General features: G+C 37.7%; 1 protein-coding gene across 5 annotated transcripts in view; it reads left to right on the top strand.

The window, feature by feature from the left end:
• The first annotated feature begins 3,677 nt into the window (after positions 1–3,677).
• The window catches only part of TRIM37 (tripartite motif containing 37), a 155,689-nt gene continuing 140,409 nt past the window's right edge, over positions 3,678–18,957 (top strand). For 2 of the 5 annotated variants that reach the window (XM_067714079.1, XM_067714080.1), the window contains exons 1-4: positions 4,903–4,921; positions 5,877–5,978; positions 16,493–16,533; positions 18,335–18,451. In XM_067714079.1, the coding sequence (XP_067570180.1) occupies positions 4,910–4,921; positions 5,877–5,978; positions 16,493–16,533; positions 18,335–18,451 (272 nt within the window). In that variant the 5' untranslated portion in view covers positions 4,903–4,909. Of the gene's footprint in view, positions 4,122–4,902; positions 4,922–5,876; positions 5,979–16,492; positions 16,534–18,334; positions 18,452–18,957 lie in introns of those variants that run through there. The other 3 variants (XM_067714078.1, XM_067714081.1, XM_067714083.1) reach the window with 3 other exon arrangements.

Raw genomic sequence — 18,957 nt, 5'->3', positions numbered from 1 at the left:
CATATGCGTATACACTTAGTCTTGTAATTTCAGGCAAGTCTCAACACCATTTTGTATCTGTTTTTGTATAATCAGGATAACACAGATGTCCTGGCCTATTGTAAAAGAAAATTATGTACCACCAGTCAGTCAAATGTGAATGAACATGCTTTGGAAATTAAAGGATAGAAAAAAAATTTGTATTATGTTATATATATGTATATAATTTTATTATTGAAAATTCTGATTGCAGATGTGGTCACATTATTGTTGAGACTGCTAATGTGTGACTTAACAGTCTCCCATAAAACCTAACTTAGTAATAAGCTGGCTTTTCTGTGACAGCCTCACTTTTATTTTTGTCCTATTCCTTCTTCCTGCTAATGTTGAGCAGCATGAGCTCTGCTTTCAAACGCTGTTTTAGATTGTCCCTGTTATACTTCAATACTACCTTTGTTCTCCTCTGGTCTATATTACTGTAATTGTTCATTCTACTGTATATGAAAGCTAAGAAACTGAAATGAGAGGATCACTGGCAACCGCTACTTGCCAGTTTGTTTTGTGTGTGCGCGCGTGCGTCAACTTCCCTATTTAAAAAAAGAAAAAAACTAATGGCAAGTAAATATGAAAGTAAATCATGGTATATCTATACAACAGAAGGTCAGGTTGCCAGTAAATTATTACTGTTAATGTTCTGGGAAATGTTAAAGCTATGCTAAATAGGTAAGAGGAGAAGCAGATATTGTAGCTTTGTCGTCAAGATTGGGCTTTGGACTCATACCGGATATGTAAACACAGGTTTTAAATTCTAGCTCTACGACCCTGAGCAAACCACTTGACTTGTGTGTGTCAGGATGGCTGGAAGCACAATAAGATGGTAAAGTATTAGGGTTTGATATTTAGTAGTCCTTCAATAAATATTTCTATATATGTCATAAAAACAAGGCATTGAAAGATTAGGAAAAGTGTATCAAATGTTAGTTTTACAGGTTATAGAATTATACTTTAATGTAATTTTAAAAGAATTTTTTCTGTTATGTTATTAACAAACTTATAATAGCTGACAGACAGGGTTGGAAGAGTAGCTTCAGTTAAAATTGTCTTGTCTCTTCTGAATATCTGGAGAACAGAAAGTAACCCCCCCCCCTTTTAAATTACAGATAAATAAGTCACACCTTAGTAACAGATAATATTTTTCTTCAGTACTCAGGCAATGAATATTGAGGAAGTTCCTGTCATCGTATGGCTCTGGGATGTGATGGTGATGGTGATATTGAAAAATGGTGGTTATCATGAAGAGGTCTTAACAAGTTACTGGTGTTAAAGGGTTTTGCTTTCAATCAGAAAAAAATCTAGATTGTACTGTTTTTCCTGTATGACTTCCTTCACAAGTTACCTTCTAAATGTTGGTTCTTCCCCTCATCCCTCTTAAAATTGCTCTTGTTTATATATTCATTTATTTCCCAAGGTTCATTTATTGCCCTTTTGGGGAATGATTCCCAAGTATAACTTATTTCACTAGACCTAGATCCAAATTTCCAATAAAAACCTCTACCTGAATATTCAAATTGAACATGTCCAGAATACTTAACAGATTTTCTTATTTTGTTAACAGCAACTATTCTGTTAGCTGGCATTAAAGTTTGCATCCCTTTATCTTCTTAGTTAATAAAATCTATAATTCTATAATCTATAATTCTTTGAAATCTATAATTCTTTGAAATGTTTGTTGTATCCAACCTTCACTTTACCTTCACTCTTACTACCTAATTTAGACCTTTTTTATTTCTCATCTGGATAATTGTTTTCTCCTATGTGACTACTAGTGTTTTTATGTCTTAAGTTGTGATACAAATTAATTTTAATTAGGTTGTATTTTAAACACTTTAATTTTAAGAAATTAAAAAAATATAAGTATGCTTATTCTCCCAAATAACTGCAACTTTTTCAGATGTTTCTACATGTATACAAATTAAAAAACATTTTAAACAAAAATAGGCTGATACTATATACTGTACTGCAGCTGCACCCTTTTTTTATCTTAAAAATAATTTTGGTATCTTCATATCATTCTTTTGAACAGCTGTATATATAAATTTACCATAATTTTTACCAGTTCCTCTTTAGGCGTTTAAGCTGTATAATACACAAGTTAGGAGATTTGGAGGGTGGGTAAAGGAGGATGGCAAGGTCAGCCTTTCCTTAAGGAATTCTAATAGAGCACATGACAGGTTTCTCAACGACACACAGCAGTTTAGCATCCTGCCAACTAAATTCCTTTTTTGCTTAGTTAGCCAGAATCTGACTTAGTGCTTGCAAGCAATGACCCCTAATTAGTTGTACGGGTTTTCTAATTTTCCACTGTTATGAACTATGGCAATAAATCTTTAAACATTTTGGGGCTCTTGGGCAAATATATCTATTAGTACAAGAACCTATTTTAATATTTATCATACATTGTAATTTTACCTATTTGCTTTCTGCTATGCTGGGTTGCAAAGACCACTTCTCATTACCCTTTGAGTCCCAAGTAGTATAGTACCGTGTTTCCCAAGTAACTTTTTAAATTGGGGTAAAATTCACATACCATAAAATTAACCATTTGCCATTATTAAAATGTACAACTGAGGGCATTTTAGTATAAAAGATGTGCAACTGTCACCTCTATGTAGTTCCAAGACCATAAATAATTTTTGCTGAAAGAATTTTTTCAGGCACAATATTCCTAAATTATATCTTTGTACATGGCTCATGGAGTTAAAAAAAATTGTTATGCCCACTACTTATAAGAAAGTCCAAATGCTTTGATATTTAAGAAATTCTTCCTAGATAATTGTTGATTCTTTTCAGGTGCATTCACTTTCCGTTAAGTGTAACAGTTGTTTGCAATAAACTGGAAAGGAAAAATTAAACTCAAGAATTTGATGTACATCCTTTGCCTCACACCTTCAATTTCTGCAATCTTTAAACATTTCTTACGCTAGAAAACTGTAGAAAGCAGACGCCAATATGGGAAAGCTGAATACAGCTGATACTCTTGCACTTTCCACAGTCTCAGGGCGATAGCTCACCTCGAGCCCCAAGCAATGCAGGGCGAGTGTGGTTGGGTGTGGGTCTGATGTCTACACCGTCCGTGGTCCCGTCCTCCCACTCCCGACTCTGAAATTATCGCTCTAAGCTTCACAATCTGGAGCTTTGCTTCCGTACGTGGGGCGGAAGTCTTAAAAACCTTAGAATCTGGGCTTGCTCCCCGAGAAAGCAGCACTAGCCACGAATCCTCTGCACCACAGTTTCTCAAGGTGCGGACCACAAGCCACCTGCAGCCAAATCACCGAGAGAATTGGTTGAAAACGATTTCGTGGAGCCCCACCCTAGAATCACGGAGTCCGAATACCTAGGGGTGTGGCTCCGGAGTCTGCATTTCCCACAAACCCTCCAGGTGGCTCCAGCCTTTGGCGCGCGAAAGTTTGAGACGGGTAGAGCACCGCCCCTCCCCTGAGGGAGATGGGGCGCGGTCAAGCGCCGCGCCCTCCTCCGCCTGCGCTAACACGGGCCGAAGGCACGCAACTCTGCAGCAGCCAGCGGCCAAATCTCGTGTGCTCCCCTGCACCGCGGGAACTAGGCGCCCGCCGCTGGTCCGCTCCCTTAGCGCTGCGGCCTGCGCGCATGCGTGCACGCGGGCCGCGCCTTTTCTCACACCGCACCTTCCGCTACCGTGGTTACCGTTGGTGTTTGCGAATTCCCAGCGGCAACTGAGTTGCGGAAGACCAGCGCCGCCGGGTTTCAGCTGCGGTTTGATAGGCGCGCGGCCGCGTCACGTGGGCAAGGCTCCTGCTTGGTCGCTGGCGGGCCGCTCAGCCGGGAGGAAAGAAGCTTGTGGCTACCGCTCACCCTCCCACTGCGCCCTAGGGCTGGCGCGCGGATAAAAATGGCGAAGTGTGGGTAGCTGGCGCTGAGCCCGAAGCGATGGGGCACGCAGGTGGGGCGGTGGTCGGAGACCCCTGATGTAGTCGCCCGGCTGTTCTCCGCGGCGATTTGACTTGGTGACCTCAGGCCGGCGCCTAACAGGTCAGACCACGGACTCCGCGGGTCGCCGAGCGCCCCACCGAGAGCCGGAGGCAATGGATGAACAGAGTGTGGAGGTGAGGGGGCTTGAGGAAGGTGGTGCTTAGTCTCCCTCGCTACCCGCTGAGCGTTCTTTATTCGAGGCGCTTTGCCCTAGTCCACCCTCTCGTAGGACGTCTTGCCCTAGTCCCCCCACCCCGCCGCTGCCTTTGTGGAGGGGGCTGGCCCAGTGCAGAGGACGCCGTGCTCGTTCTGCAGCCCTCCGGCTGCCCTGTGCTCTGACCCGCAGTCAGGTGGTGCGTATCCTGGCGTTTTCAGGATGTTTTGGCACGGGTACTCATCCCCACAGGGTTTCTGCAAACTACAGCCTGTGCAGAGCAGAACTGCAGATTCTTTAGACGGACGTGCGCTGCGACTCGCCACCAGTTCTTACGAGTTTTTGCGCGGATCCAACTCTCCCTCCGAATGGATAATCATTCCCTCCCAGCGGTACATTTTGTAGACATCTGCCCTTCCTAGATTGATTGAGGATATAATTTTACTATCCTGTTTGACTGTAGTTTTCCAGAGCAACCTATTCTTTTTATATATGACTCTTGTAAACGATGATTTCAAACGTTTGGGGTATTTACGTTAATGCTAGGAACTTAAAAAAGATTGCTTATTGGACATAATTGTATAATAATAATAATTGTCAAGACTTGAACCTTGCAATTACTAAAATACTAAATCGTTGATAAGGAACAGCTATATTACCTGGGCACTCCACTTGAAACTAGTTCATCCAATGGTCGTATTTTCCCCCGCCGTACCCCCCATCCCCCAACGTCTGCATCTCACAGATTCTTTCTGGTCCTGCAGAGTCATGGTTAGACTCGTGAGTAATTTTCTCCTTAATTCCTCATGTAAAAGTATTATAAAAGTTTTGTAACCTTACCTTGGTTTTAGAAGAGTTTAATTCCTCTGGAATGGAGTAAAAATAAATGTGAGTACTGTAAAAATAAACTTAAAATATATAATAACCTACATTTAATTATATCTGTTTTCTTGTCAGATACTGCCTAAATGGATTCATCTGAGGCTGGCAAAGATAATACTGCTTCTTCTGTTTACGTATTTTTTTTCTTCCCAAAGCCTTCATAGAGCTACCACCAAAATTCTCCATACGGACAGAATTTCAGGCTCAAATAAGTAGCTAGTTGGTTGCAGCAGCATGGCAGAAATTCAGAGCAGAAATTCAGATTTCTGGATTCTGAATTACATTGTTTCTCTCTTGATCAAAGTATGCTGCCATTAATGTATCTTTTTATACTTAAATTATAAAAGCAGTGCATCCCCCTTGGGGAAATTGCAGAAAAAGTCACAAGTTCATAGTGTTCATACAGTCACAGTTTGCCTTTTTTTTCCTTACTGTCACACATCATAAGGGTTTTTTTTGATCATTAAACAATTCAAAAATATTTCTGTGACTATCATAGTCTATGTTAACTCCTGTAACTTAATATTTTGACGTTTGGGCTATAGCCAGATGCTTGCCATTATAATTGATGTTTCCGTGAAAATATTTGTGCATGTCTGTGTTTGCATTCCATATTCTTTTCTTAGACTAGAACCACTGTGAAGCTTAGAAATAAGGAAGCATTTTTTTCCCAGGAGATGTTCTGAGGTACCCTGGACCTTGACTAACCAAGTCCTGATATGGAATATAGTTAAAACTGGGATGTTATCAACCCAAAATAAATGTAATTGTCAGGTGAATTATTGCAAGCATGCCTTTTACTCATGATTCAGTAGCGTAATCTGGTGAACCTTATATCTTTTATTATTTTCAGAGCATTGCTGATGTTTTCCGATGTTTCATTTGTATGGAGAAATTGCGGGATGCACGCCTGTGTCCTCATTGCTCCAAGCTTTGTTGTTTCAGCTGTATCAGGGTAAGTTGTATCTCTTTTTACATACATTTAGTATATATAGGGTGTATTGTAAAAACCATTTTCTTTATCTTGTTTTAATTTTACATTTTATGTCCTTTTAAAAATGTCTTAAATGATTGTTTCTTAATAGGGAGACCATCAATGTGTATTGTTTAGTACTATGGAGATGAATAATCATCAAGTCATAATTGCCATGAAGTGTCTGGAAACCAAAGCCCAGTGTAATTTTAGTATATTTACATTATTAAATCACTGTACATTTAACAAGTACTTACTAAGTGCTTACCTGCGTTGTGTTTGGGGTTGAGGATACTAAGATAAGTGATGGAAGTGCCTGCCCTGCAGAAGCTTAAATCTAATTGAGAGAATGGTCTTTGTGTTTATATTGAAGAATGTGCAGTGTCCTAAAGAGGCCCTCACAAAGTGCTATGAGACTCAGGAGGGAGAGTTTATACTTGTTTGATGGGTAAGATAGAGAAAAAGCTAGTAATGGGTTAAAAGGCACATAATAAAATCATATAATCTTATAGTTAAAAGAGACCTTAAAGATGAATATAATCCATTGGCTTTAAAAATTGAATGTAGGTGAACCCCAGAAACAAAATTATTAGGAAGCTTAAGATATAAAGCAGAAGAGCTTATTTTGGTTGTGTGTGGGGATTCAGTCACACATCTGCAGGCCATAGTTGAAAACTGCCTGGCCCACATGACTCTTAGTAGATTATTTCCTTTATTGAGAAAGTCAAAGTCATCTAACACGCTCATCATCTCAAAATTTCTCTGTGGTTCCTTATTCCTGCCTGAGGAAGATAAATATCCCTTTGTCAAGAGTAATATCTGTAACACTTAAATCATTTGCTTCCAGTCACACATTTAGCAAATGATGGAGCTGGATTTGAACCCAGGAAGCCTGGGTCAAGAGTCTGTGTTCTTTGACACTACACATCTACAGAGGGCCTAAGTTACATACCATGCTGGTTCTCCCGCTCAGAAACTGAGAGACTTGATCTTAGCATTGTTTTCTCAAACAATAGGATGTGGATAACAAGATCTGTCTCACAGGATGGTTGTGGCGTTAAATGAGATAAGCTAAAAGGTAATTTAGAAACTAAAATGTAGTTAAGACTTCACCTTCCAATGCAGGGGGTGGGAGGTTCGATTCCTGGTTGGGGAGCTAAGATCCCACATGCCTCTCCACCAAAAAACCAAAACAGAAAACAGAAGTAATATTGTAACAAATTCAATAAAGACTTTAAAAATGGCCCACGTCGGGACTTTACTGGTGGCGCAGTGGTTAGGAATCCGCCTGCCAGTGCAGGGGACACGGGTTCGAGCCCTGGTCCAGGATGATCCCACATGCCATGGAGCAATGAAGCCCTTGCGCCACAGATACTGAGCCTGTGCTCTAGAGCCCGCGAGCCACAACTACTGAAGCCTGCACGCTTGGAGCCCGTGTTCTGCAATGGGAGAGGCCACTGCAGTGAGAAGCCTGTGCACCGTAGCGAAGAGTGGCCCCTACCCCCTGCAACTAGGGGGGGCACGTGTGCAGCAATGAAGACCCAACGCAGCCAAAAATAAAAATTAAAAAAAAAAAAAGGTCCACAACAACAAAAAAAGAAAAAGGCTGATGGTGGACACTTGTTTAAAAAAAAAACTAAAATGTACTCTCCATTTGTAAAGTGTTGTATTATTCTATTGTAAAAATAGCAACTCATACATATCATTATGTTTTATAAATGGTAAAGCTGAATGAAGCTAGAGAAATTAAGTAATTGGCCTCTATCACTGTAGTTAATTTATTGGTAGAGTAGATCTGGACTCAGCTCTTTTGATGAAGGTTCAGCATACATATGATCTATGATCTCTGGTTATTACCTTATACCTCACTGATTCTTTTTTTTGTTAAGTTTTTTTTTTTTTATGTGGACCATTTTTAAAGTCTTTATTGAATTTGTTACAATATTGCTTCTGTTTTATGTGTTTTGGTTTTTTGGCCCTGAGGCATGTGGGATCTTAACTCCTGGACCAGGGATCAAACCCACACCCCCTGCATTGGAAGGCGAAGTCTTAACCACTGGACTGCCAGGGAAGTCCACTCATTGATTCTTCATTTCTTCACTTTTCCTCTTCCTCTTCCTGTTCCTTACAAGTATTTATTTCTTAAATATTGCGCTGGCATTCTCTATTATGAAGTTTCTGGGAAATTTTTATCTACTTTGAGAAATTTGATTTACTGTTGCAGGTTTAACTATCATCTGTGTGCATGGCTCCTAAATCTACTCCTTCAGCATTGACCTATAAATGTCTTATCTGATTGTCCTTCCAGCATCTTGAACTTTGTTCTAGATCAAATTCTTCCTGTTATTTTCTCAAATTGACTCTTCTTGAATTCTTTTTTTGTTTGTTTGTTCTTTTCTACTAATCAAACTTGAAACCTCTGACACCAATAATTTTTGTCTTGTCAGTTATCTCCTAGTGTCATTTATATCTGTCCTACCTTTCTGTTCTTATTATTACCATCCTAATAGAGAAATACAGACATCTATTACCTCATGCTTAGATAATTATAGTTACTATCTAACTGATCTCTCTGTCTTGAGTCTTTTCTTCTCTCGTCCATTTTGTATCCTGCTGCTATATTGATATTTTCCAGTAATGTCATTCTTTTTCCCTCCCAGAAGCCTCAGAGATTTATTGCCTGAAGGATAAAGTCCAAGAACATTAGCCTTATATTCAGACTCTCTGAATAATATAGTTCTAACCTTCCTTTTTCAGAGTTGTTCTGGTTCCTGAATTCACCATTCATTTGTTCATTCATTGAACAAATATTAATTGTGGACTTGGAGTTAGGCACTGACTTCTCAAGGAATTGACTTGTTTTCTAGTTGGGATATAGGCAAAAAAGTAAATGGCTATATGTTAGATATTCTTCATAGCATAAAGAAAAATGAAACTGGTTGAGGGTATAGAGTAGGGACTTCGAGAGGTAACTGGCAGGTTGGTAGCTATTTTAGTTAGAGTAATCTGGGAAGGTCTCTCTGAGTAGATGGCATTTGAGCAGAGACCAGGATGAGAGTGATGGGAATATGTAGGGAAAGAAAGTCCCAGGCACAGAAATCAAAAGGGGCAAACACCGTGAGAAAGAAATATGTTTAGTGTGTTGAGAAATGCCAAAGAAGCAGTGTGTTTAGAGCAAAGTGGACAGAGGGAGAGAGGGAAAGGAAATGAGTTTGAAGATGTAGCTAGAGGCCTTGGTCAAGACCTTGGATTTTATTTTAAGTGTGCTGCTAGCTATTGAAAGCTTTTGAGTGATTTGAAGTAATTAATGTTTTGAAAGCTATCACTCTGGCTACTGTGTGGAAAGTGGACTGTAGGCAGATGGGGAGAGAGTGAAGAGAGCAATTAGGATGTGCTTTATTAGTGAAAGATGAATGGTAGTTTAGACCAGAATGGTAACAGTGAAGGTGGTGAAAAATAGGGCAATTCTGGGTATGTTTTGAAGGTAGAATCAGTGGATTTTCATACAGATGGGATGTGAGGAAAGTTTTTTACAGCATCTGGGTGAATTAATGGTTTCCCATTCTGAAATAGAAAAAACTGAGGGAAGAACAGATTTGGGTAGGTTATAGATGTAAAAGTGTTTCTTTTTTTTACTTTTAAATTACATTTTACTTAGTAACTACAGAAAACCATTGTTTTTGCTAGTGAGAGCAATATGATTTTTTATTATTAATTTATTATTGGCTGCATTGGGTCTTCGTTGCTGCACGTGGGCTTTCTTTAGTTGTGGTGATTGGGGGCTACTCTTTGTTGTGGCGCGCTGGCTTCTCATTGCGGTGACTTCTCTTGTTGCGGAGTACGGGCTGTAGGCACGAGGGCTTCAGTAGTGGCTTGCGGGCTCGGTAGTTGTGGCACATGGGTTTAGTTGCTCCGCAGCATGTTGGATCTTCCTGGACCAGGGCTCAAACCCATGTCCCCTGCATTGGCAGGCTGATTCTTAACCACTGTGCCACCAGGGAAGCCCGCGGTATGATTAAATATAGTTCTTTCTTTAAAAAAAAAAAAGAAACAAAAAACCAATTTGTGACTCTGTGATACTCCAGTTCAAAATTTTGGACTAGTTCACTTTATTACAATACTTGTAATTTTTAAAATCTTAAAAAAATTTAGATATAATTCACATAACATAAAATTCACCCTTTTAATGTATAAAGTTTTTTTGTTTTAATATGTAAAGTTTGAGATGTTTATTATACATCTAATTGGAGAGGTTGACAGTTGGAAATATGAACCTGGATTTGAGGAAGGGGAATGAACCTGGATTTGAGGAAGGGGACGTTAGAGAGATTGAATAATTAGCATATAGATAGTATTTAAAGGCAGGGGACTAGATGAGACCACCAGATTACCTCCTGTGGGAAGAGATTTTTAGGTCTGAACTCTGGGTCACTCAGTGTTTAGATGTTAGGAGAAGGATTCAGCAGGATAATAAGAAGGAGCCAGGAGTAGTGAGGCATCACAGAATTCAACTGAAAAACATGTTTCAAAAAGGAGTAGTTTAGGGCTTCCCTGGTGGCATAGTGGTTAAGAATCTGCCTGCCTATGCAGGGGACACGGGTTCGATCCCTGGCCCAGGAAGATCCCACATGCCGTGGAGCAACTAAGCCTGTGTGCCACAACTACTGAGCCTGTGCTCTAGAGCCTGCGAGCCACAACTACTGAGCCTGTGTGCCACAACTACTGAAGCCTGCGTGCCTAGAGTCCTCAACAAGAGAAGCCACCACAATGAGAAGCTCGTGTACCACAACAAAGAGTAGCCTCCGCTTGCTGCAGCTAGAGAAAGCCCACACACAGCAACGAAGACCCAACACAGCCAAAAATAAATAAATAAATAAAATAAAAAACTAAAAAAAAAGAGAGTAGTTTAGCTGTGTCATATGGTTCTAGCCTGGGAATTGACCATTGGATCTGATTTTTTCTTTCTTTTTTTTTTTTTTGGCTGCACTGCGCAGCACGCGGGATCTTAGTTCCCTGACCAGGAAGTGCAGTGTCTTAACTACTGGACCACCAGGGAAATCCCTTGGATTTGAGAATATGTAGGTTATTGGGGACCCCGATAAGTAGTTTCAGTGGAACAGTGGGGGCAAAAACTTGATGTCAGAGAGTGGGAGGAGAATGAGACAGCAAGTATAAAAACTGTCACAGAATCTCGTTGTAAAGGGGAGAAACAAGGTAATGGGTTGAAGGGGGATGTTGAGAGTCATCTTTTAGGAGAAGGTTTATACCTTCCTGGGACTGAACCAGTCGAGAATAATTGGAGAGAGGAGGGGTAATTACAGGAGCAAAGTCCTTGAGACGCTGAGCACTCCACACAATCATATTGTAATATTGTTTATTTGAATGCTTTTCCTTCTCTTCCATCTCATCTCTGTTCATTTGTCCACAGAAATTGAACTATCTTTGGCAGTCCAGATACTTGTGTCATTTTAACAAACTAAGGCCCAGACGCATGAATAGACTTGTCCAAAGTTACGTAGTAGTTGGTGACAGACCAAGACTAAACTTATCCCCAGGCCAGCACTCTACCCACGACTCCCTGATGCCTCTACAGGCATACCCCAAAGCAGGAACACTGGCTGTGTTTTCAGGCCAGGTCTTCATTTATCTAGCTGTACTCAGTTGATTTTCTCTCAATACCTGTTGCTCTTTTGTATTTTTTCCCGTTATTTTGCCACATCTTTCTCATCCAGTTTTTTCTTACCCCCTCTTGATTTTTAACATTGGTAGCAATTTGCCAGTAATTATTGACTTTGTTCTTAATTTTTCAGCCTTTTAAAATTAGGTATATTTGACATACAATAAACTGCACGTATTTAAAGTACACAGTTTGATAAGTTTTGACAAATGTATACACTTGAAAAACCATCCCTACAGTCAAGATAATGAACATATCTCTAATCCACAGAAGTTTCTTTGTGCCTCTTGGTAGTCCCTGCCTCCTCTTGTGTTGTTCTCAAGCAACCAGTGATCTGCTTTCTATCACTATAAATAAGTTTGCATTTTCTAGAATTTTATACAAATGGAATCTTATAGTATGTACTCTTAAGGGTCTGGCTTTTTTCTCTCAGCAAAATTATTTTGAGATTCATCTATGTTGTTGTATCAATAGTATTCCTTTTTAAAATGGTACAGATGAACCGGTTTGCAGGGCAGAAATAGAGATACAGACATAGAGAACAAATGTATGGACGCCAAGGGGGGAAAGTGGCAGGGGGAGGTGGTGGTGGTGATGGGATAAATTGGGAGATTGGGATTGACGTACATATACCAATATGTATAAAATAGATAACTAGTAAGAACCTGCTATATAAAAAAATAAATTAAATAAAATTAAAAAAATAGTATTTCTTTTTATTGCTGCATAGTAGCATTCCGTTGTATGCATATGCCGTAATTTGTTTATCCATTCACTTGCTGATGGACATACAGGTTGCTTCTAGTTTTGGGCATTTACAAAGAAAACTGCTATGAATGTTTGTATACAAGTCTTTCAGTGGACTTAAGCTTTCATTTCTCTTGGGTAAATAGGAGTGGAATGGCTATATCATATCGTAGGTGTATGTTTAACTGCTTAACAAATTGTCAAACTGTTTTCTAAAATAATTGTATCATTTTACATTCTCAACAGCAGTGTATGAGAGTTTCCATTCTTCCATGTTAATGCCAACACTTGGTATTGGTATGTTCAGTCTTGAATTTTAGCCATTCTTATAGGTATGTAGTAGTACATACTTCCCCCTTAAGATCAGGAAAAAGACAAGGATGTGTAGTTTTATTACTTTGGTCCATTACCCTCCCCCAACCCCTGGTAACCACTGTTCCTTCTTTATGAATTTGACTACCTCATATAAATGGAATCATAGAATATTTGTCCCTTTCTGTTTATTTCTGGGCTCTCTATTCTATTTCATCGTCCTTATGCCAGTACCAAACTTTTAATTTACTGTAGCTTTGTAGTAAACTTTGAAATCAGGAAATATGAGTCCTCTAACTTTGTGACAAGTTTCCAGTCTTTCACCATTGAGTATGATGTTTGCTGTGGGTTTTTTATGTATGAACTTTTATCAAGTTGAGGAAGTTCCCTTCTTTTCCTGTTTCTTGAGTGTTTCTTTGTTTGTTTATTTTTTTTGTGGTACACGGGCCTCTCATTGTTGTGGCCTCTCCCGTTGTGGAGCACAGGCTCCGGACTCGCAGGCTCAGCGGCCATGGCTCACGGGCCTAGCCGCTCTGCGGAATGTGGGATCTTCCCGGACAGGGGCACGAACCCGTGCCCCCTGCATCAGTGGGCGGACTCTCAACCACTGCGCCACCAGGGAAGTCTGAGTGTTTTTATTATGAAAGGATATTAGATTTTGTCAGATGCCTTTTCTGTATCCGTTGAGATGATCATGTGGGTTTTTCCTTCATTTTCTTAATGTGATTATTATATTGATATATTATAATTGATGTATTATATATATCATATATATAATTATATATGATATATATAGATATATTATAATTGATATATATATAATTGATATAATTGATATATATATTGATATATCAATTTAATTGATATATATATCAATATATATTGATATATATAATTGATATAATTGATATATTATATTGATATAGTTGATATATTGATATAATTGATATATTATATATAATATATATAATTATATATAATTATATATAATATATAGATATAGATAATTATATATATCTATATATATTTATATTATAATTGATATATATTATATATATAATTGATATGATTGATATATTGATATATAATTGATATATTATATCAATTTAATTGATATATGTCTATATATATTGATATATCAATTATATATATAATATATATAATTGATCTAATTGATATATTGATCTAATTGATATATTGATATATTATAATTGATATATATATAATTGATATAATTGATATATTGATATAATTGATATATTGATATAATTGATATATTGATATATTAATATATTATAATATATTATTATATTTCTTAATGTGATGTATTATATTGAATGATTTTTGTAGGTTGAACTATCCTTGTATCCCAGGAATAAATCCCACCTGGTCAAGGTGTATACACTTTTTGAATTTGGTTTGCTAGGTTTTTGTTGAGGATTTCCCTTAAACAGCTTTGCAGAGTAGGAATGCTGATTCTCTTGTTGCATATGAGGAAACTTGAGATCAGTCACATGTCTGGTGTCGCATAGTAAGTGCCAGAGCTAGGAATACGACTCAGGTTTGAATAATGTCTCAAGCTTGTGATTCTTCCATTTAATGAAGGAGAGAAATTAATTCTTGTTTTTTAAATTTTATTTATTTATTTATTTTTGGCTGTGTTGGGTCTTCTTTGCTGCGTGCAGGCTTTCTCTAGTTGCAGCGAGCGGGGCTACTCTTTGTTGCTGTGCGTGGGCTTCTCACTGCAGTGGCTTCTCTTGTTGCGGAGCACGGGCTCTAGGTGCGCGGGCTCTAGAGTGCAGGCTCAGTAGTTGTGGCGCATGGGCTTAGTTGCCCCGCAGCATGTGGGATCTTCCCAGACCAGGGCTAGAACCTGTGTCCCCTGCACTGGCAGGCAGATTCTTAACCACTGAGCCACAAGGGAAGCCCGAGAAATTAATTCTTAAATTGAATGTGAGGGAATTGCTACAAAGGTGTTTCTTTAATTTTATTTGAGTACTAATATTGTATCACTGGTTCTTACCTTTGGTTTTGGTTTGGTAGAAACATTGTTTTTCCTCAAAGTATTAAAATTGCCATATTTGTTTTGTGATTAAATTAGATTATAGAATACAAGGTAAAAATGCTACAAATAATAAGAGAAGGGAAAGATCACTAGCCTGGGATAGGCAGGAAAGTATTATGGACATAATCAGTGGACATTCCCATGGGACAGCACGTGGATAGAGGGACAGTATAAGCAAATACACAAATAGGATGCCAAGAGTGGTATATATTATAGCAATAAGCCTGTTTTGGCTGGAAGGGAGGGGCATAATAAAAAATATAGACTGTGTCATTCCTTACCATGGTCCCAACCTTTATAGGGCTTTTACTTTAGTAGGCCAGGGGAGACAAACAAGTCAGTATACCAAGTGTTATAGGTACAATGAAAGGGGAAGTATAGGTTACTGTGGTAAAGCATGACAGTGGTATTTAAATAGTCTATAGACAGTCAGGGAGTTTTCTGGAGGAAGTGACATGTAATCTGAAATCTAAAGGATGAGCCGGAATAATCTAGTTAAAGAGAATTGTTGAATATCCTGGGCAGAGAGGGGAAACATATTTAAAGACTTAATCTTGCTGGATCCCCTAGGGTGAGGTAGAAGATGAGGCTAGAGAGGTGTGGGCTGAGACCAGTTCTTGAGGAGTGCTATGACTTTAGCAGAGCATTGTTTGAGGGAAAGAAACCTGACCTAAATCTTGTTTTGCTCAGGGACCAAAGAAATGATGTTCAGGGTTGTTAATGGAATCCTTTCCCATCTATTTTTTTTCTTACAGCTTTATTTTCTGTGGTATGAAGTACACTTCCCCCTATTTAATCTTCTATTGTTCTTTAAGGATTCCTTGGGAATTTTATTTCTGAGTTAATTATTTGACTTTAGGTAAAAGCTTAGGTTCTTTCATAGAAATAGGAAGGGATAAACAGAAATAACAGATATTGAGAGTACATAGCTATTGGATTATATATTTATTTACCTCAAAACCTGTTTACCAGACAATTAAAACAAAATATTTAACCATGGAGCTATTGTTTTTGGAAAGGTATTAGCATCTCCTTTGTATATGGTGTAAAACTGCTCCCTATCCAATAATAACTAAAATGGTTAAATTAATAGAATTTGAGGTTTAGTAGAGATATTATTCTCTTGTAAAACTTTTTATAATTACGAGGAAACCAGGTTATATAGATGTTTAAATGACTGAACTGTAGAACTCTTTTAAGACAAAGTTTTGCTGTATTGCTTATTTATGTTTTTCTGTCTAATTTATATAGCCATAATGTATATACCTTACAATTAGATTGCTTTTCAAAAAGGAATTTAGTAGTTCCTTAAAATTCCTCAGAGATTTTATGGTGGTGGGTTAGTTAGAAGAAAATCATCATAGTGGCTTATTTTGGGGGCGGGTAGTAACAACATCATTATTATTTTTGTGAAGATTATTCACACCTTCCCTGTGAGATCCAGAGTCCTAGGATCACTTTCTTCCCTGTGAGAAAATAGCTTCTTAGTAATTATTTTGGAATGAGTTCTGTGCCTTTGAAAATTTATTCCTGTCGCGATGATAATGAGACAGATTGCCTGCTATTCTATATGTATCTCTATAATTAATGCAGGCACTAGAGAGTTAAACTCATTAAATTTGGTATGTAAGGTTTCAGTATGTACAAATTAATGGTGTTATCTGCAATCAAAATCTAATTTTTTTGCCTCCTTAGCGCTGGCTGACAGAGCAGAGAGCTCAATGTCCTCATTGCCGGTAAGTGTTTTACTATGATTATTTGTGAATTTGGAAAGTAGTAAGGTGATGGGGTCAGCGTGTGTCCTAATACTCATAACATTCTTTCTGCAACCTGCCACATTTCTACTCCTTGCAAATACAGTTGAAAAGAAAATAAGCAATCTATCTCGATAAAGAAATGCAGACTGATTTACCTGACTTAGAATTATGTAGAACACATTACATTGTTTACTTTCTTTTGGAAAATCATTGTGTAACTTCTTAACTTACCTTTTATAACTAAAAAAAAAAATAAAGTTTCTGTTAAAAAAAAATCCAGATAGTAATAAAAAGGTTTCTGATTCTGATACCTGACTTGATTTTTTCATGATTTAACTTTCAGAAGAAATTGTTAGTGTTAGGTTTCTATACCTGTTCTTCTAGACATTTTTCTATATATGTACTGATGTATACATATAAATGTTTTCTTAAAAAGTACAAATGATATAATATTATTTTGCTTTGCTTTTTTTTCATGTAAAATATGGTGATGCCTTTATTGATCATATGTACATATATGTCATTTAAAATCAGTGTTTGAATAATAATCCACTGTAAGATTATACATCGATTTTTTTTTTTTTTATGCTTATATTGAGACACATATAGGTTGTTTCCATTTTCGGTTATTTCAAATGATGCCAGATTGCATTGAAGGGAAAGGTCTTTTTACCATTTTATGTTCCTAATAATAGATACTGAAAATGCTTCTTCCTCACATTCTTGCCAACACTGGGTATTACCAGTCATTTATTTTTTTGTCATTCTGCTAAGTGAAAAATGGTATCTCGTTTTTAATCTGCTTTTTAAAAAAATGATTGAAACTGAGCATCTATTAAAACATTTTTAGCCATTTATAATTTCTTTTTTTCTTAAACTACTTCATATCTTTTGCCCATTTTTCTTCATGTACTGTTCACTTTTTTCATACTAACTTTTAAGAAGATCAGCAGTATCAAATAGAACTTTCTGTATGATGGCAATGTTCTATAGCCTTGCTGTCAACTGTGGCAGTAGAGCACTTGAAGTAAGCCTAGTGTAACTGTGTAAAGAAATTTTCTTTTTTTTTTAACTAATTTGAATTTTTAATTTAAATAGTCACATATGAGTAGTGGCTGTCATTTTGGAGAGTATAGCTTTAGACTAAGGAATTAAGAATTCAGTTTGGGGCTTCCCTTGTGGCACAGTGGTTGAGAGTCCGCCTGCCGATGTAGGGGACACGGGTTCATGCCCCGGTCTGGGAAGATCCCACATGCCGCGGAGCGGCTGGGCCCGTGAGCCATGGCTGCTGAGCCTGCATGTCCGGAGCCTGTGCTCTGCAACGGGAGAAGCCACAGCAGTGAGAGGCCCGCGTACTGGGGGGAAAAAAAAAAAAGAATTCAGTTTGTAATCTGAATTGCTAATTTTTTTATTCATTTTTTTTTGTAAATGATACATTATTGTAAAAATAAGTTACAAACCATACTTTTCATTGTGTTTTTGTTATTATTTTGATAGTAATATGGTATGAATATGATTGTGAGCCCTATTTTGAGGAGTGTTTATTTTTTCTTGATTTATAATTTGCTTTTTTTTTTCCAGCTTTGTTGAGGTATAATTGACAAAATTGTAAGGTATTTAAAGTATAAAATGTGATTGTTTGATACACATATACATTGTGAAAGGATTCCCCCCATTGAGTTAACACATTTGTCACCTCAGTATTTACCTTTGAAATGTGTTTTAGAAAATGATCTCAAATTCCTGACTGAGAGTACATGTATGTATATTTTCTCTCCAGTGCTCCACTCCAGCTACGAGAACTAGTCAACTGTCGTTGGGCAGAAGAAGTAACACAGCAGCTTGATACTCTTCAACTCTGCAGTCTCACCAAACATGAAGAAAATGAAAAGGACAAGTATGTCCTTAGTTTCTTTGTTCAAGTGTTTCATAGATTGTGCCACATGGTATTTTAATGACATTATTGAAAGTTTAAGCTTCCTAGGTGAACACTAAGACAATTTTCTTCTGGCATGGTGTGGGTGTCTCTATTTGGAAAGACCCTTCTAACTCTGACTTCTTTTATTAAAACCTCTCATAAAGGATTAGAACTGCCACAATTTGCTAATTACTAATCTTTCTTCTTTGCTTCTTGATGCCTACTGGCCCCCCCTTGGGTTTGCTAAAGGTGCCTATATATAAGCCATTGATTAATAATGGTTCTGATAAATTTCCTATATTGTAAAAGCTATATTCTAAATTCGGTAGTGTGGAAATCATGCTAAATGAGATAGTATCTAATATGCTGTTTCTTCATGCTTTTATTAATTTCCTATTGGATATTCAGATTACTTATAAATGAGAAATACAAATTGTCGACCTATTTAGGTATTTTCTGTAAGCTCAGTGTGATTTATCAGTGAA

Source organism: Pseudorca crassidens, chromosome 19 (assembly GCF_039906515.1).
Source record: "Pseudorca crassidens isolate mPseCra1 chromosome 19, mPseCra1.hap1, whole genome shotgun sequence".
In the NCBI taxonomy this organism is placed as follows: domain Eukaryota; kingdom Metazoa; phylum Chordata; class Mammalia; order Artiodactyla; family Delphinidae; genus Pseudorca; species Pseudorca crassidens.
The sequence above is the reverse complement of the archived record's forward strand: the minus strand, read 5'-3'. Positions and strand labels throughout refer to the sequence as shown.